Raw genomic sequence first — 19,012 nt, forward strand, 5'->3', positions numbered from 1 at the left:
GGCATTAAGTTGCTGTTTCTATTTACATCAGCTAGCTTTCATTGGACACTGGGGGTACTTGTAATAAAGATGATTTTCTACCAGAATTGTTTTTTTTTTTCTACTTGAATGTTCGAGTGGCCTAGTCAAAGTTCATAACCTAAATCCAATGGAGAATCACTGGCAAGGAGATGTTCAGAGATGCTCTTTATCATTACTTGCTGAGTTTGAGCCATTTCACAAAGAAGAATGGCTCTCAGTTGAGACTTAAAGTAGAGATGGATGCAATTTCACTGAAAGGTGGTTCTGCAATATTTTGACTCGGGAGAACCAAATATGAATTCATAGCAAATTATGTTCTTTTTTTCCCTTTCATTAATTCCCATTTATTTCATCTTCCACTCCCCTCCCAGGTCCCTTTGTTAATGAAGTGTGATGCTAGTGATGAAGTGTAACTGGGACCGGTCTGGCGTTGCTGTGCCATTGACAGGGTGGTCCCTGCCTCACACTGCTGCTGCTGCCGGCACCCTCATGCTCATCACGCTCACATTGTTCAGCGGCACCTGGCCATATAAGGGCTGATGGTAAAGAGCCAGGAATTCTCCAGACTTCACGTCTTTTGTACTCTACTTTTTAGGATTTTACGTGGATTTTATTTATTTTTTTATTGTTTGAAAGATGACACAGTACATTAGACTTGTATTATTTGTGTGTAATGCACTAGTAACTTTAGTTCAGGGTCGTTGTTTTTCTTTGCTTGGTGAAACCGATCTTTATTGGATCAGAGATTCTGGTGGTTCTGGCAGCAATGTAGTTCTTTTTCTTTCAATATGGACATATTTTTGGCATTCTTCTTTCAGGACAATTGAATACTCTAATTGAACACTTAATATTCAATGAGATGCACTGTAATTGATTATATGGCGGATATTTGATGAACAAGTCTGCATATCCTATTTTTATTTTAGGAAATTATCATTCCTCTCTAAGAACTATTAAAACAATAAAATATGTTCTTCATTGTTTTAACAGCTCAATGAAAAACTTCAGTGAAAACTTTTATGAATATGCCAAAAGTCTACAAATGTATAAAAATCTGGACAGTTGCTGGACATAGGTTTCTGAACAAATAAAATAATAAATTATCCTATTCTTTAAAATGCAAATCAGTTTGTATTGCAGACCTCAAAAAGTGATGCATCTCAAGATATAAATTTTTTTACAGGTCATACTGAAAATAAATCACGCCATCTTAACTCTAAGAGAAAACTGACTTATTGTAGCTGTACAGAAGTTTTAGAGCACTTTTGCCAGCCTGTTTTAGTTTTGTACCTGGTCAGGTCATTTCCAGAACTCCAACTCTTGTGAAGTGTTCAAAAGTGGTCCAAGGACGAAACACAGTAAACCAGTAAACAAGTAAACAAGACCTCTTTATTCACTTGCAAAACGAAGACTGGTCAATCCGAGTTTCTACAGCTTACATCGCTTATGGTAATGCTGATTCTGATAAAGTCTCATAACACATCACAATTTGTTCAATGTGGGTCTACAAACCTCATATCAATCAGGTTTCCCATCATGGTCTTAAAATTACGCCTGATTGTTGAATACTTGTTTTTTTTTTTGGTTGTTTTTTTTAGGACGTTTTTCACTGCAGCGTCCTAACGCTCAATCTTTTCAAACCAAAATAGACAGAGAAGAACTCCAAACATTAAACTTTTAAGAAAGACAGCATCACAGATATTTGTATTTTATATTTATATTTTTTAAGATGCTTTTTATTCATGCTTTTTCTTAACCACCAAAGCTCCCGCTCTCTTTACATTTCCAGGATGAGTTTATTTACAATATGCAGCCAAGATTAGGAAAATAGATAGGAAACACTTGCAAGCAAGGCACTGTATATTTGAGTAAATACCATAATTGCTCTGAGTTGTATCATCATGCTGAGCGCCTCTATGTTTGCCATGTGAAGTTCCAGTTGGTTCCAGAGATCTGTGTGTTTTGGTTGGCAGATGAGCGATACCATCCATATACAGCCAGTCACACTCTGGCTGGTTGCTAACACTTACGCTCGCAGCCCCTGGCATTAAAACAGGAGATACAGAGAAAGGTTTGGCAAGTGAAACGACATTCATTCCCATACCCTCTGGAGAAATCATGCTGCAGATAATCGGAACAGAATTAAGCCCACTGTCTTAGGTTGTGTTTAAATCATTTGAAGGAAACTCTTTGCCCGTTCTGGGAAGGACGCCCACTAAAACACTGGCTTAATATAGGACATACTGCTCCACCAAATACAGACGCCCTGAACTCTCACTGTTTATGATAGTACGCCCATTCTCTCATACACTTATGCAAAATAATAATAATCAGCCGCAACTCTTAGCGTCTTTTGGGATGAGTATTTCCAGACTAATAAACTTCAGATCTTTGCTGTTTAAAAATACTATAATAATGATTCCCGACTTCACTTCCCTAAGCTTTACCTCTGATGTTTAACTTGAATTACGACTTTGTAATTAATTATTGATTAGTAAAAAAAAGTAATTACCTCACTTTTTTTTATTTCTCATCTGCTCCTTTACTTTCCTTTGTTGGCCCTATTTCAGTTTTTCTCCTATTGTAGTTGCCTGGCTTTGGATCTGTGTAATCTGTCCTGGCTAAGTGGTTCTATAATAGCATTGGATCGTGTCCACTAACTACTCACTGTGGTGGGTTCTCAACATTACAGGTTCTAACCGAGCAAATGGGAGCAGAAAATCACAGTAGGCCATTAAACATGAGCAGAAGAACGAAACATCATGCTGTCAGTGTTGTCATTGTGTGCAGATGGTCTTTTCTTGTGGCGTACTTGACATCGAAAGTGCAAGTGGTTGCATATAGGGTACTGAAGGGAACTTTTTGATCGTGTGTTGGGCTGATGAAGCTAATCCATTGTTACCAACAATAGAGTTTCTGGTTTTAATGAAGGCCGTGTTGAGATATAAGTAGGTGTGGGTGGAGAGGCCTGTATAAAACCATCTGGTTGGAAAACTGATCTTTTCTCTTAAACAGCTGCTGTGCCATTTGGTGTAAACCTTTAGGCAGTACTGCTCTTTTCATTAAAAAATGAGTTTCTTACATCATCGTCTTCAGACCCAGAACATTAGTATATGCTTAGTTATCTGTTTATAAGCAGTCAGTAAAAGCTATTTGTGGCGGAAGAGAAAGGCCATGGTGTTCTAGTGCCAATAAACTCTATTGCTTTCTTGAACAACATGTTTTTTTAAAGCGCTTTGGGTTTTAACATTTTATAAGGTTAAATAATCTATTTGTTTGCACCTTATTAACTTCATACTTTGATTATATAGCTGTGAAGTTATCTTGTAGACTACTATTAAATTGGTTATCCTGCAAAAACATTTTGTCATGGCCATCCGTCTGCCAATTTGATCATTTTCTTTTGTGTTGGTAGTAGGTTAAAAATTCAGCTAAACTTCTGGCACTGACAGAAGCTTTCACTGAACCACTTTGGAGATATATTTTATTGAAATTTCATAAAACTGAAGTGGTTAAACCCTTTAAATCATAGACTATTTGCCTTCCATCATACTAGGGATGCAGACAGATCGGTTCAGAAACTAAATGACAAGCCCAGCCCAAAATGCAGAGCCCAGCAAACCAGCTAGCATGAAGACCACACATTATGGGATGAAACTAAGGGAAACGTGTACAGAGGGAAGTGGAGCAAAATGAAAGTCAGGTTTGTAGATCGACTTACGAGAACCAAGAAACGCATCAAATTGTGCGAGGCACAAACAAAATAAAGCTTGGACGTACGTCCACCTGGAAATACAGACACCGAGGATCAAACTGAAGCGAAAGATTCATAAAACAGGAAACAAACTATGATGATACTTACGGCAAATATGTTAGTTTGCTCCAAAACTGCAAAACCGGCCACATGGACAGGTATTTCATATAAACCTTGCTGGATGCTGGAGCCCAGATGAAATGCCGTTGAGCTTACTCACAGATCCGGCAACGTGAGGTCGTTGGTGACGTCATGTAAGAGCAACATCTGTCTTCCATTGATGTGTGTGAGCTTAATAGCTCCCATGCCTAAAAAGAGACAGGTTTCACACATATAGTTTTTATTTTGGTCTCCGACCGAAAAACTCTGTTGGTAGCAATAAACCAGGACAGGGATCTAATATTTCTGTCATTGCCTTCCTAGAGTTTTCTGATTTTAGGACCGGACTTGCATGCTGATGCTGCTCTGCCTTAAAGTTGTTGTTTTTTTTTTTAAATCACAAAAACGATTATAATTTTTGTGGCCCACCACAACTTTTCGCTTGGCAAATGTGTGGACACAAAATATGTGTTGGACACTGCTAGTTTAAATGTGGTCATGTTACTTCAGGCAGGAATGTGCCCAGTTATTTTGGTTTGATCGAGGCTCATAGTTGCTCTTAAAACCAGAATAAATTGAAAATATGTGTCACATTTTCTGTGAATAATTTACAATCACGTTGTGTGATCACTGTGGCATTTCAGCGTTTTTGTGCCTGTCCACGACCATATTTCAGTAAAATACTTGATCATGAAAAATATATACCTGTATGCACGCATGTAGTCTGATGAACTTAAAAGGCTCGGTTACGATTACAAAATAGAAATATTTTGAGATTAAATAATATTTAGGCTAAATCTGGATATGAAGTAATGAAGGGGACATTTAAAATAAGACTCAAACAAATGACGAGCATCCTGAGTTCAGCTGTCGTTTTAAAGCCAGTGGTATGAAAACTATTTTCATCACAGAGTTGATGCATATTGTTTCAAGTCTAGACTCTTGAGAGAGAGAGAGATTTTGTTTTATAGGCAGGGTGCTGCAACATTGGCAGAAGCCACTGAAGAAGTGGGCTGTTTATGTTTGCAGAACCTGGCTGAGAAAGGCATTCAGTGGTGTTCAAGTCATTTCATCAGAACTGTCACTCATATAGCCTTTAATATTTTGAGAAAAAAAAAAAAAAACTAAATTTTTGTCCATTTGTTCAAAGAAAAAGGATCATGAATAATATTCGTTTGCTGATCTCTTTGCTCCATCTCCATCTTATTCCTTCAGTTTTGGCAGTTGTGTTAATAACTTTCAAACAGGTTGTCATTCACTTTATTTGATCAATATTGGCACTTTGGTTTGGGCTGTTTCTGCTGTGTGCATATAAAAATGCCTCATAAATAATCAGCTGTTGTTTTGTTTACAACAGTGTGTTGAGTAATTAGTCCCCCAGGCCAAATCAGGAAGCTGATTCTTAAGTTGCACATGCAGTAAACATAATTATGAAAAGGCACAGTTTGCTTCTTTCACAGCAAACAAAATCAACTCATTGTTTTTCTTCGTTTGCGGTCAGTCGCTGTTCAGAGTCGAAGTGGGACATTCTTTAGAGACTTAGTTTTATTTATTTCCGTTGAGATCCTGAACACATCTTCAGACAGCGGACCCAAACCTGAGCCAGAAGCTGTCATATGCGAAAGAGAGACTTGTAACTGGGAACTGAGAATTATGTTGTTAGACATAGCATAATAATATCCTGAACTGAAAGGCTGTTTATACGAAAAACCAGTAAGTGGTTTTTCATCCTTCCTGAAATAAATAGCATGTTTCATTTCAGCTACAGCTAAGAGACTGAGTCACATCTCTTGTGAATTTAAGTTATTCATCATTGAATTGAGATGCTACAGTTTGGCCAAAACTGAATCAGGAAACTTGGCGCCTGCTCAGTATCGGCTTCCTTTATGACTAGTTGGAGTGGCATGCAGCACAAATGGCTCCATATCTACACCCTTTCTCTGACAGTAAAGGAAGAGGTTTCCTCAGTCTAAATTGCTGCCTGATGCTTACATGATGAGGTGGGAGTCTCCAGAGACACAACATACCGCAGCCTCACATCTCCAGTCTCCCCGACTCCCTCGTATTCCGGCACTGCCACATGTTTCGCTTTATTTTTTCCACATTTGTGCCTCTTAATTGCGCCATATCAGTCAAAACACAAAATATCTTGTGTAATAGGGATGACTTATGTTTGGACAAATGTTCCGCAAAGGGATGAAAAAGGAAAATGCTGGAAACGGCTTTGGGCTACACTCAGTCATGTCGCCCAATTTTTAAGGAACAATAAAACCTTGAATCACGCAGATTGAGCACAATTTTACCATTAAGCAACAGCAAAAAGCAAGACCATCGTTTTAGGCATATTTTCAATTAAATGTGACTTTGGCTGAATTTTAATTTAAACTTTAATTTGACATGACTAAAAGCCCAACTACATTGCTCTGAGATTTGGTTTTTTTCCTTGTCCTTTCAAGAAAATTAGTGCTATAAAGTGCTTGCTGATACCATTATCACACCAACAGGCGGCGATGATGTCAAAATCAGCTACATCAAAATTCAGAAGTAGATTCTACAATGCCAGTTTGTGTCAGATGTCAGGGCTTGGATACGGAAATTACATCATGTCAGAGCTGAGTAGGTCAAGGTGAAACTCGGAACATAGGAGGATTTATTGATTGTTGTAGTGCTAACTACTTTACCAATATAACCCAACAAGTGTATTTCTCTCATCTTTATGTGTTCAAACTGTAAAAGAACATTTTCACAAATGGAAGTCGTACATTGTTCAATGAAATATAAATCACCAGAGGTTCTAACATGTATTGTTTGGTACTCTGAAGTCAAGTGTACCGAGTTCCCCCTGAAGTTGTAACTCCAAATGTGAAGATGCTGGCCGAAAATGCCCAAGTTCAGTTTTCCAACATGGCTGCCACATGGAAGAGCTATTCATATTATAATGAATAATAATGAATAAATCACTGGAACTTTTTTGTACAGCCTTTGTTTAAAAACAGGTTCAAAATGTGTTTGAACACACAAGATGGGGCAAAGTACTTGGTTAGTGGCTTGTGTTTCTAGTAGTTGGCACCACAACAACTGGCAACTACCACTGGTTTCCAGCTTGCTGCTAAGACTTGCACAACGTGAATGTGTCGTCATTCCCAGATTTAAGCTCTAACCTCTGGGAAAAATCGAATGCACCAGCAGCTCACACCTGCACATTTCACTGCTTTAGAGGCGCAAATATTGATTGCTCTGCAGCCTCCCAACTTTCCCGGCCAAAAATTCCGACTTCATTTGGAGTTCTTGTTGCATTCCTGACTGGAAGCTTGAAAAGTCCAACCTCTCGGTTCAAGTAGAGTCTTAAACTAAAAGCAGTGTGAAGAAAGATATTTGAAGGACTTCTTCCAAAAATGTGTAGCTGCTGTTCTTTTTGTTTTAAATCCTTTGAGCTTGGCTTTGAAGTGTAATGAAACTAGAGTCGCGACAAAAAGAGACTGATGTGGATCTTTATATGTTCTTTAGAAGTTTGTAAAGAAAATGTCTGTATCTTCATGTTCTCTGATTTGTATTGAATTACTTCTATTACTGCATTTTGTCACAAAAAAAAAAAGTCAGCATGAGGTGCTGTCACAGAAAATTTGTTTTTTAAATACTCTTGTTGGTGTGGAGAAGACCTTATTATAACTGAATAAAATACAATTATATGAATGAAGCATACCACCAAGCCCTGGTTGCTGCACCCTTCTACTGCGGTACACTTACTCACAGCCGGAGTTTACCTTTCCTCCACACAGAAAATGTTTTTTCATTCTTTTTTCTACTCTGCCACATTTCTCATTTTCTTTGGACTTTGTATATTCCGAAGGCTACTGCACAGCACCCATCAACACAGTAGGAGCAAAGATAAAAAGCAGGCCACCAATCTGCAGCTCCAGACACACAGACCCTTGCTTTTTTTTTTTTTTTTTATTCGAGTTGTGTTCTGTTGTAAATCTCCAGATTTACAACAAGAGCAATGAGGCATGTTTTTGCTGAATGCTTTTTCTCTTTCTGTGTTTATTCACAGCTTTCTGTCAATGAGACATTTGGAATCAGGAGAGAGGCTGATGGGTGGCCTTTACAGAAAGAGGGATTGTTTTAGCTAATTTGAGTTTTTTGTGTTTATTTTGGCATTACTTATCAAATCTGTAGAGGTTGCAGTTATAGTTGTATTTACTTGTTTTTAAGTTTGTCAGTGTCAAATTAAAACAGTTTTCTGGTTGTTGATTTTTTATTGTGGAGCTAGAGCCTGGGGAATGCCATGTCAACACAGCGGCTCTCGCAAATCTTGTTGGCTTCAGTTTAAACAAGCTTCAAGTAATCAAATCTTTTCTACTAGAAAAATCTTACCTGATGTCCAACATTCGCAGAAACTGAAAGCCCCATTAACTACAAGTTCAGGCACAATGTGTTGGCCTTGTTTCAAAGCAAAATGCAGCTTTATATACATTTGGTCTTTTCACCAAATATTCCCATTGTCCAACGTGGAGAAAAAGTTTTTTTTTCGTGAAAATTTTGCATCAGGAATAATAAAAAAAAATTGCCATAAGTGAGTATAAATAATTTTCTTCTTCTTTTCCTGTCTCTGTCTCAGAAATCATTGACGACCTTGCACATCTTGTGGACAAAACAGACGGCAGGATTCGGAATGAGACACGAAGAGTGAAGCTGGTAGAGACCAAGTCGGCGTCATGCGGTGAGCCTCACTTACATCCCTTCACATTTAACAACACCCTGAATAATGATGTGCTCTACTTTACCAAATGATACAAAATCACTGGTGTCGCAAATAGTTGCACTTTATAAATTGGTTGATTTTTTCTTTTGTCTCGTTGTCAGTGTCTAGGAGTCTTTATTTACCCATAGATTCCTACATCCCTGGGTAAATGACATGAGACAGCAGCCTATTTTCTTTACTACAACTCAAAATGGTAAAGACAGGAGAACATGCCATTACAGGGAGGCAGATGTGCGCAAATATTCATAAGCCAATGAATGGCTACAAGAAAATAGCTCTGTCTTTGCTTGAGCTATTTTTCAAAAAATATGTGCACATCAATGTGTTAGACGAGCTTGTATTTAGCTTAACTAAATACAACTTTGTCTGTAATTGAAAATTGTTTTCTACATTCACTCCTTATCCAATTTAACTGCAAAAAAAAGAAGTACAAAGATGTCAGCTTCTATATGAGCAAAGCTGGTGGGGACCAAATCCAGCAGATTTGCTGGTGTGATTCTCCAGGTTTTCTTTGTTGTGGGAATAATACGATGCATGCCACACTCTTCAGATTTTGATTTGTAAATGAATGATTTTCTTCACAATGATGCTCTAAATTGGGTTGGTCCATCACATAAAATCCATTGATGTTTGTGGTTGCAACAAGATAAAACATGGATACCCTGTGCGGTGCTCTGCAGCTGTACAGTCACAAATGTGACCAATCAGTTGAGCTAGTGGTAGTGGGCTGTTGTTTAGTTGGTCGAAAGCAGAAAGCACGGTGGGTAATGAACCTGAGAACATGGAGATGATGAGATCAGGCCTTGGCGCATGTTGTTGCTGGATGGTGAGCTCCGTTTGTCACGCCTCCTAACATGCTGCAGGGGTTTAAAGGAGATGTCTTGATGAATCCCACAAAGTCACACATCAGGTCATGTCATCAACTTCTTTAAAACTCCACATGTTGTAGGAATGAGGAGTTTCCTGAAAAAACGTTTCGTAAAGGCCTTTTGGCCTCTTTACCATAGATCACATTTGTTTTATCATTTTCACAAAGAGCCTTTGTGTTTTGTTGAAAGAGAAATGCCTTTCAGAGGGAAATGGCTCTGATAGTTAGCTGACGAACACCAACCTTTGGAGTAGGCAGTCTCAGCAAAGCCCTTGTTTTCTTTTTTCGCCTTGTGAAATGCCAGTTTCTGTTGCCCTGGCTGGGGCTGCATTGTTTCGACCCGGCTAACGGTCTGTCGCAGACAGAAACGGAGCTCGCGGAGGGAAGGTCAGCCTGCAGAATTCCTCTTTTTGTTGCTTGTGTCCCCATGGTGGCTGAGTATTAGTTTGTTTGCCAATCCCAGAGATCCGTCTGTTGTTTGGTTCAACATGTTTCTTTTTGCTTTCCCATCTCCTGCCATCTTCCTCTTCTGTTTGAGGTCGGGGAATATTTATGGCTCTGGTTTGTCTGGTATGTTTAGGTACGGTTCTGTGAAAATATTAGGGCCATATATGAAAAACATGTATAACGTAGTGGAAGTTATATTAGGGGCAAGAGTGACTCACTGGGAGGAGAGTCGTCTTTCAATTAGAGGACTTGATTTCAGCTTCCTGTTGATGTGCCCTGGAGCAAGGCACTTAACCCATGTTTTACTAAATTTAAAGTAAAATTAAAATCTCTCTTTCATTCTTAATAATTTCTCTTTACTGTACAATTTTTGTTTTTCATATTTTTTTTTTTACCTTTTGTGAATGTAGACTAGTTCTATTCTATTCTGTTCTAATTCAAAGTTACCCAACTACCTGCAAATCGTTGGAGTGTGTATGAATGTTTAGCGTTAAAGCGTTTTAAGTGGTCAGTACGACCAGATAAAGCTTAATCCGTTTACTATGTTAAAATCTGTTTTAATATCTCTGAAACATTTAAATCATAGAATCCAAAAAAATAAAAAAAAACATTCTAAAAGTTATTATAAGTTATTGTACAAGTTCAACTTTAATGGAAGGTGTGCAAACGTATTAGGACAGGTAGTCACATTATTTTGACCTAAGAACAGGGGACGTGTTTGCTGTGAACCAAATACAGCATTTAAGGCGCCATGGTAACAGTGGGGCACAGAGGTGGATGTGTCATGGTTTGGGGATGTGACCAGAATCCACCATGAGTCCTAGGTGAGGTCATATGTAAAAATACAAAATTAATCTGAAGCAGAACTTAATCTTATTGACTGTCTGAGAAGTAAGACATGAAAAGTCCTGGGCCTAGTCAAAGACCAGATCATGATTTCATGTCAATGCTGTGGTGTGACTTGAAACACACCCCAGGTGGAGCGATGAAGAAGTAAAGACTTCAGCCCAATTTTTTCACAACTGTACATGTGATTTCTGTCTGTTGGCATTGCATTTCTGTTTTATGCTATTTCTCTGTGTTTAGAAAGTATACATGCACATGCCTGCTGCAGTTGTGGGTTTTATGCCTCTTGTCTTCGGGGACGGAAAATTCCCCTTCTGATCCTCTTCACTCTCACCTCTACGCCTTCGCTCGCTTTCGTTCATTCATCTCTGTCATCCCTCTGTTCACCACCTCAGTTGTTTGACACTCATGTCTGCGTTAAGCAAAGAAAGAAGTGAAAATACTGCATGCCACAGATTGTTCGAAGGGCTTTCCCTCTTTTGCTCTAGCAGTGTGTTTATAATTCCTTAGCTTTAGGGCTTTATTTATTTTTAAAAGCTCTGTTCATCCAAAGGCACTGTTTGATATGTCTCAGACGCGTCTCTGCAAAGGTAGGATAGTCGGGGTCTGACAGCAGAGCATGCTTAGCATTGCTGCTGCTCACCGTAAATACTTTAGTAGTTTTGCTGCTCTAACCGTGTCATGATGCACATCATCTTTTAAGTCGGGAATCAATCTTGTGGCCGGTTTTCCCTCCTGCAGAGATTTCTTCCCTAAAACAATCATTTTATTTTGATACATTCAGAAATTGACATGAATAGATTTTGGTTTCTTCTTATTACTTTTTTCTTTAGAGCATGCATGGCCATTTATATTTCTAATATGGGAAATATTACCATGTTAGAACAAAACAATATAAATCAACCTTTAGGAAATTCTAACATAGTGAATTAAATGTTAAAAGACTAAACTATTCCTGTTATTAATTGGTAGAGACTTGACTTGAACTTGCGAAAGACTTGAGACTTGATTTGGAAGAAATGACTTGAGATCTGTGTTGCAATAACCAGAAATGCCTCAAATCTCTGATCGTTGCACATGCTAATTTTCTTGCAACTGAAGGTCAGGAATAAATATCACAGACATTCTGTTTCATCCTGCAAGTAGTTTTGATTAAACAGCAACAACAAAAAAACTTCTAGAAACTCTAAACTCTAGAGCCGGAGATGTTTACGTCGAGTCGTTTGAACTCAGGTCTAAGTCAGTTTTGAAGTCTTTTCTTTTGCAACACAAGTGCAACTTGAATCAGAGTCTCAAAATGAAGATGACTAGAGCCATGCTCAGCTATCGTTAAGGAACAGAACTTCCTTAAACAAAACACAAAAACACACATTTTTCTACAAACATTTCAAGCACCGATCTGCTCCTTCATAGTTGGATGAAGCGGATACCCAGTCATTACCGCTTCTGTCAGCTTTGGCAGAAACTAAGAAGTGTTTTTTAGTTTAGTTGGATTAGTGTGCCAGATTAGTCGGTAGGACTACAGGATCTGTTGTAGCGCAATGTGAGTTAGAAGATCCTCAACACACAGCATCACTTCATGATGACTCCAATTGACTTAGCTAACCCCCAGCTTGTAGAGAGAAACTTCAGCAGCCCTATGAAACACCAGAGGCGGCTTGAACCCCAGCTAAGTTACTCACTCAGTGCTACAGGAGATTTCCAAGGAAACTCTTGCTGTGATTTGGATTACTGCAGCACTAATGTTTGTGTTGATTTTATTGTCTCTTAATGTTTGTGTTGTTTCTTATGCATGTTAGGATGTGTTGGTGGAGAAAAAAGAAGCAATATTTAAATGTTTAAGTTGTTTTATATTATTGATCAAGTTTTTACACCAGTGTTGTTTTTATGTAAGCGAGATTCTTTCATAGTTTAGCCTACTTGTGGAATACTGGAAGGATTAGTTTAGGTTTGGTATTAGGTTAAAGTGAGGCTTAATGAAGTAATGCCATCCAAGCTGCTCATTCTTTTCTTAAAAAAAAAAAAAAAATTCTACTTTTTTTTTTTTTTTTAAGGAAATTCCTTAGAAGGTACCAAAGTGACTAACATCTTCTCTGGTCATATGGAGCAGAGAAGCCATTCATTTCTACACTTCCTCCATCTGTTGCTGCACACTGCCAAACAGGCTGGCTGAAAAACATCCACTATAGCAGTGTTACATGTCATCCACAGAAATTTTAGAAAATTAACCCTAAAAACTACATGAGCATCTGTTTAAAACGAGTCGTTGGTAGATTTCATACAGTTTGCAGAAAAACTCTGAAACAGAAGATCCTTGACTTAAACATACGTTGATTTTGATGTGTCGCAGGAAATTTGGGTATTTAAGAACTTTTATTGATATGCCGTCTTTTTCTTAATGCCCTATGAATAAACAAACAAACAAAAACAACTCATTAAAGTTTTTGTCTGTCCCAGTTTTGTTTCGAGAAACATCCCCATGTTAATCTTGTCAACAGAAAATATGTCCCCTTCCTTTAGGGGTCATGCTCGCCTTTTGTGGTCCAAAAGGTCTTTGAACTCTGAGCGGGGAGGCAGCGTCAGGACTCACACCGATTATCATTTTCTTTCTGTGATTTGTCTTACTGATGCGTCTGAAAATTGCTAAGATGGGATGAACCCAGACTTGTTCCTGCAGGACTCCTGGGTGGTCAGTCTGTCAGCAGACACCAACCAACTCCATCAGCGGGACTGTCACAGCACTGCCCTAATCTATCGGGGATGCCAGCCCCAATATTGTCATGAGACCCCAAGGGGTCCCTCTGAGGGCGAGGAGGGCCATGTCTAGTTGCTGGGGCAGACAGTGACGGTGCAAGGACAAAAGAAGGGTGGGGTCACTTTGGGTGTCAACTTTGGCTTTATGAGTGACTATTATGTGAAGCTGAGGAGTGTGAGAGCTTTGCTCCGCAGTAATGCATGCATAGCTTGCAAAGCTCATACCTTAATGCTGTTGTTGCTATGGATTGAGAGGTGGAGTTTCTGTCAGATGTTGGATCAGGATCAATGAAATTCTTAACTCTGAATCCAATAAGCGTTGGGTTTTGCGTACATATCCATTCACATGCAGACGAGGAAAACTGCAGCAAATTCTGATGTGTGTTTTGCTTTTTAGCTGGAGGCGTTTAAAGAGTCATCACAAGCGTCGGAGCAAATGTTTCTGCTTTGACATTTACATTTAGCTCACATATGTTGGGGATTAGCGGGGAGAGGTTCTGCCTCGTCCGGCAATAACACCCAACATGCATGTCCTGTGTGAGCACCTTCAACTCAAACAGAATAAAAACACAAGATGCTCAAGTTATTACCTACATATGGATAAACAACAAAACACAAGCCCTCCATGTTTTAGTTTACTTTAAAAAAAAAAACTAAATAAATAAGGCAACTTGCAGTGACTTTCAAAGCCATCTGGACCCCCTTTAACCATAGTTTATCCAGCATGGCTTAAACCTTGCCTTGACTTTTCACCTGTGGGGCCAACAGCCAATTAGACGGCAGAGGGGGGAGTGGGAGTAAAAAGCACAAGAATGAGAGAAATGTAACACTAAAAAAAAATGGTTGGGTGAAATACCAACCACATGCTGCAGAATGTTGGACAGTTTGAGTCAGAGGACAAACAGCTGCCATCAGTTCTTCAGCACCACAGTACAAGTCACATAAAAAGCGACATCAATGCAACCTTGCTAGAGGTTTGTTGGCTTTTATCTGTCCAAAAGTGTCTTAAGTTCCCACAAACGTATTTAAATCAGGCTTGAGGTTTGGGCTTTGACTGAGCCACCGCAACCTCTGTGTAAAGTTTGTGTTGTTGATGACTAACTTTGAGCCAAGCTTCAGCAGGTAGACAGAAGGCTCATGTATGACGCTAGGATAATTTGCAGGAATTATTTTTGACATCTGATCTAACAACCTGCAGTTTTTAGCCGAAATTTAAAAAATCTTCTCAATTTTAAACAGATTTTTTATTTTATTTTTTTTCAAGAAATGACTGGATTGGAATGGGATGCTACTTTCAGATGGAGCAAATGTTGAGTTAAAAAGTCTCATTTACACCCCTCATAAATATCCGAACAGCTCCTGTAAATTTAAAACTCAAAATGTTTGCATTGTAAGAGAAAAGAACTTATTTTAAGGAGACTCTGGATCAGTTTTTAAATTGCTGGTGTAAATGAAATGTTTCATTGGACAAAAAATGTTGGCATTTGTTTCAGATCCTAATGATAATTCCCAATTAAGTTTCAAGAGATTCGGCGGCGATTGTCCTCCTGACCTCTATATTGTGTCTGAGTTGATATGACATAATTTGAGTTTTAATGTCTTTGGTAATCAGCAGAGGTTTGTGCCTTAATCTCATCCTTCTCTGTTTTTCCTTTTGCCCGCTCAGGGATGCTGGTGGTGATCGTGTTGCTGCTCATAGCCATCGTTGTGATCGCTGCGTGGCCCGTGTAGCTGATGGAGGCGGCGGCGGATGTGGACCAGTTTAAATCACAGATCCTCACTGAAATACTGTCTTCGGTCTTCTGTTCTCTCTTTTGATCACTGGAAACTATCAAACTAAAAGAATGTGAAATAAAATTTCCTCCATTTAGCAGCACAAATGCTTGTTTTTATACTGTGGGCAGAAGAGGCTTGAGGACGTTTCCTTCTCTGTCCTGTACATACTGTGGGAATATGAATCGTCTTTTACTGTAGTGAACGTAACGTTCGAATCACTGCATCCAATGATCATCTGGATGTTAAATTATTTGGCAGATTGTGAACTTTTTTTTTTTAATGTAATTTAGTCCAAACAAACAGGACTTCCCGCAGGGCTACAGTCTTTCTGTGGCTGAATTCAGGTTTACATCAGGTACAGTAGCCTTCTCACATTCTCATTTATTTACTCGTGCATTGCTGTAGCAGCTGTAATGATATAAGTTTGCTAGCACTTTCTAATGTTTATCAAACAGACTGTAGCCAGAACTAACAGTTACCAACATGCCTCTGTGACTTCCTGTTAAATCAGCTCTGCTTGTAATATCTAATAAATGACTTTCAGTTAATAGTCCCTTGATACCCGTCTGTCTGCCTTCATGTCAGAGACTCGTCATGCATCTCTGGAGTACCGGACGGTTTTGTAACGTGATATTTGGTCGGAGTGGGCTGCTGACATCATTTCTGCACACATGGACCACGTCTTCATTCTTCAGTGCCTGAAAAAATATGCAGACTCAGTCACATCCTGTCACATTATAATGCAAGCAACAACATAGTTTATGGCACATGTGTCAAACTCAAGGCCCGCGGGCCACATGTGGCCCGCCATGTCATTTTATGTGGCCCGCCCCAGCATTTTATAGGCCGATGATTGACTTAAAATAGGTTTTGAGCACGAATTGACTACAAACTACATCTCCCACAATGCATTCCGATTGTTACCAGCCAACATTGCGGCTTCTCGCCACAAGAGAGCAGCAGAGTCACCTCAAGCTGCTTATTGATTTTCCCAGCGAATAAAACTGAGACATCGACAAGCTAACATCAAAACGTCCATGAAAAGAAAAATCGATTTACAAGTAAGACTGAATGAAGATGTGTGTGAGTTGGTGTCAGGGCGGCAGGTCGCGCTAGACAACATAAAAAAAAAAAATAAAAAAAAATCGGTCATGTACTATTTTTATATGTGAAATTACAGTCATATTAACATCGGCTGTTTAGTCGCATTTTATAGCGGACTGCGCATGTTACAGTCTAATTAACTTTTGCATCGTCATTTATTTCCTCAAGATAAACTGCCGGCTCCTCAAATGGATTAACACAACCTTGCATTCTCTTTAGTTTTCTCTGGTCTTTAATGGAGACTTGAATTTAACGTGCCATTTTGTAATGTGCTTCCTAACCATTTTTTATTTGCAAGTATTGGTTTGTAGAACCATTTTGTCTCTGCTAATGACATCTTCAATACATTTTTTGATCCCAGGCTTAGTTTATGGACTGGACAGAAACAGTTACCATTATACATTTTGAACTGTTGATTTTATTTTAGAACCATTTTTTAATGGTTCAAAAATACATTTTTTAATTGTAAAGTGTTGATTTTATTTTTGAACCCTTTTTTATTTTAAGTGTTGATTTTATTTTTGAACCATTTTTTATTTTGAAGTGTTTTTATTTTTGAACCCTTTTTTATTTTGAAGTGTTGATTTTATTATTGAACCCATTTCATTTTAAAGTGTTGATTTTATTTTTGAACCATTTTTTATTTTGAACTGTTGTTTTTATTTTTGAACCTTTTTTTATTTTATAGTGTTGATTTTATTTTTGAACCCTTATTTATTTTGAAGTATTGATTGTCTGAAAGGCCTTAGACATGAATTGACCTGTGTGGGGTTTGAACCGATGACCTCAGCATTACCAGCACCGTGCTCTAACCTGCTGAGCTAACTCACCTACCTTACAAACTGATGAGTTTCCATGAATTTAAGAAGAACTTACATGATCTTACCACATTGAAGATTTGATAAAACTGCTTATATTCTAATGTTTTTCAAAACAACATACATAATATTTTATTTCCCAGAGATTTTGTATTTTGAAGTGTTGATTGTATTTTTGAACCATTTTTTATTTTCAAGTGTTAATTATATTTCAGAGATTTTTTATTTTAATGTGTTAATTTGTTTTTGAACCATTTTTTATTTGTAAGTATTGATTTTATTTTATAGCCGTTTAGCCAAGTCTTCAGAACCATTTGTCTCTGCTAATGACATCTTCAATACAATTTTTTGATCCCAGTCTTAGTTTATGGACTGTAATGTGAAATTGGGTACAAGTATAAGTTTGACAGTTTGTTCACCAAGTTACTGTGCTCTCTGAGAGGATCTGTGGTATAAGTATCTGACATTGTTCCATGCCCATTGTTGACATTAATCTCTAACAAAATTTGGATCATCTACCAGGAACACTACAAAGAGCATGAGTTCCTGTAGTGTAGTGGTTATCACGTTTGCTTCACACACAAAAGGTCTCTGGTTCGAAACCAGACAGAAACAGATTTTGCATGTTCTATTCATCACAGGTGTTTACTAAAGGTCAACAAGGGTTCTGTGGTGTCATGGTCTGTACTCTGAATCCAGGCATCTGAGTGCAAACCTCAGTTGAAATTTTCATGTTGCATCTCACATCATCAACTTTGGAACCCCAAAACTGAAACAAAGTAAAGAAGTTCAGTTCCTGTAGTGTAGTGGTTATTATGTTTGCATCACATGCAAAAGGTCTCTGGTTCAAAACCAGACATCTGGTTGATGGATTATTGATGTGAGGGCTCCACAGACAACATTTCACAAGTAAGATGGACATATTATTTTGTGATTAGAATATTACTTTACTGTATTTATGTCCACCGGCGAGATACCAGCTAATATTAGCTACAGTGCTTCGTGTAATACGGGTTCAGCCCCGCTATGAAGGCTAACTGAGATTCTGTAAATCTAAAAAAATTAATTATTCTCTAACATTGACTTAGATTATCTGACACAAGGGCCTATATTAGAAATGAAACAATATAACATAATACTTATATTATGTGTTATAACATTCACCGGCAAAGTTTACACAGGTGGTAAAAACTATTATTTATATTCTTTCACTCTGTCAAAAGTAAGATACATCCTAAATCTTTTTGTTTTGAAATTTTCCTAAAGACACGATGTGAGGAAGAAGAGGGAGATATCTATAAAGAGAGACGGATTCACTGCAGCACGGATGAATCTCACATCGGATTTTGGACTCGTCGGCTGAAAAACATATATATATATCATTCATTCAATTCATTATTAATCATTATTTATTTGTGCCATTATTAATCTTTATTTATTAGTGTTTGTATAGTTATATAAAATATGTATTGATATTACTAAATAATGTATTAAATAAATTATGAACGGCTGTGTGCTTTGTAATATGCTCTTCATACATCAATATCAGAATATTCCATTCCTATTCTATTGTTATAGCCACTAAGCATATTTAAATATGATGAACTATGTATTAAAAACATACTTAAAAAATACAATTGTTTATAAATGTTGCTTTGATAGATGTTTGAATATGGTTTCCAGTAACAAAAAAGTGTGTTATGATCGATTAAATCCGCTGATACGTCATTGTGCCTGCTAAACACATAACGCTGAGTGGAGTG

The 19,012-nt window shown here is 38.0% G+C and overlaps 1 protein-coding gene across 1 annotated transcript in view; it reads left to right on the plus strand.

Moving 5' to 3' along the window:
* The window catches only part of stx8 (syntaxin 8), a 31,992-nt gene extending 16,106 nt beyond the window's left edge, over positions 1-15,886 (plus strand). The window contains exons 7-8 of the mRNA XM_014991177.2: positions 8,493-8,594; positions 15,218-15,886. Coding sequence (XP_014846663.2) covers positions 8,493-8,594; positions 15,218-15,282 — 167 coding nt within the window. The 3' untranslated portion in view covers positions 15,283-15,886. The remainder of the gene's footprint in view (positions 1-8,492; positions 8,595-15,217) is intronic.
* Positions 15,887-19,012: the final 3,126 nt, after the last annotated feature.

This window comes from Poecilia mexicana, unplaced genomic scaffold, assembly GCF_051168715.1.
Source record: "Poecilia mexicana isolate PSO_F unplaced genomic scaffold, ASM5116871v1 scaffold_1, whole genome shotgun sequence".
NCBI classification, from domain to species: Eukaryota; Metazoa; Chordata; class Actinopteri; order Cyprinodontiformes; family Poeciliidae; genus Poecilia; species Poecilia mexicana.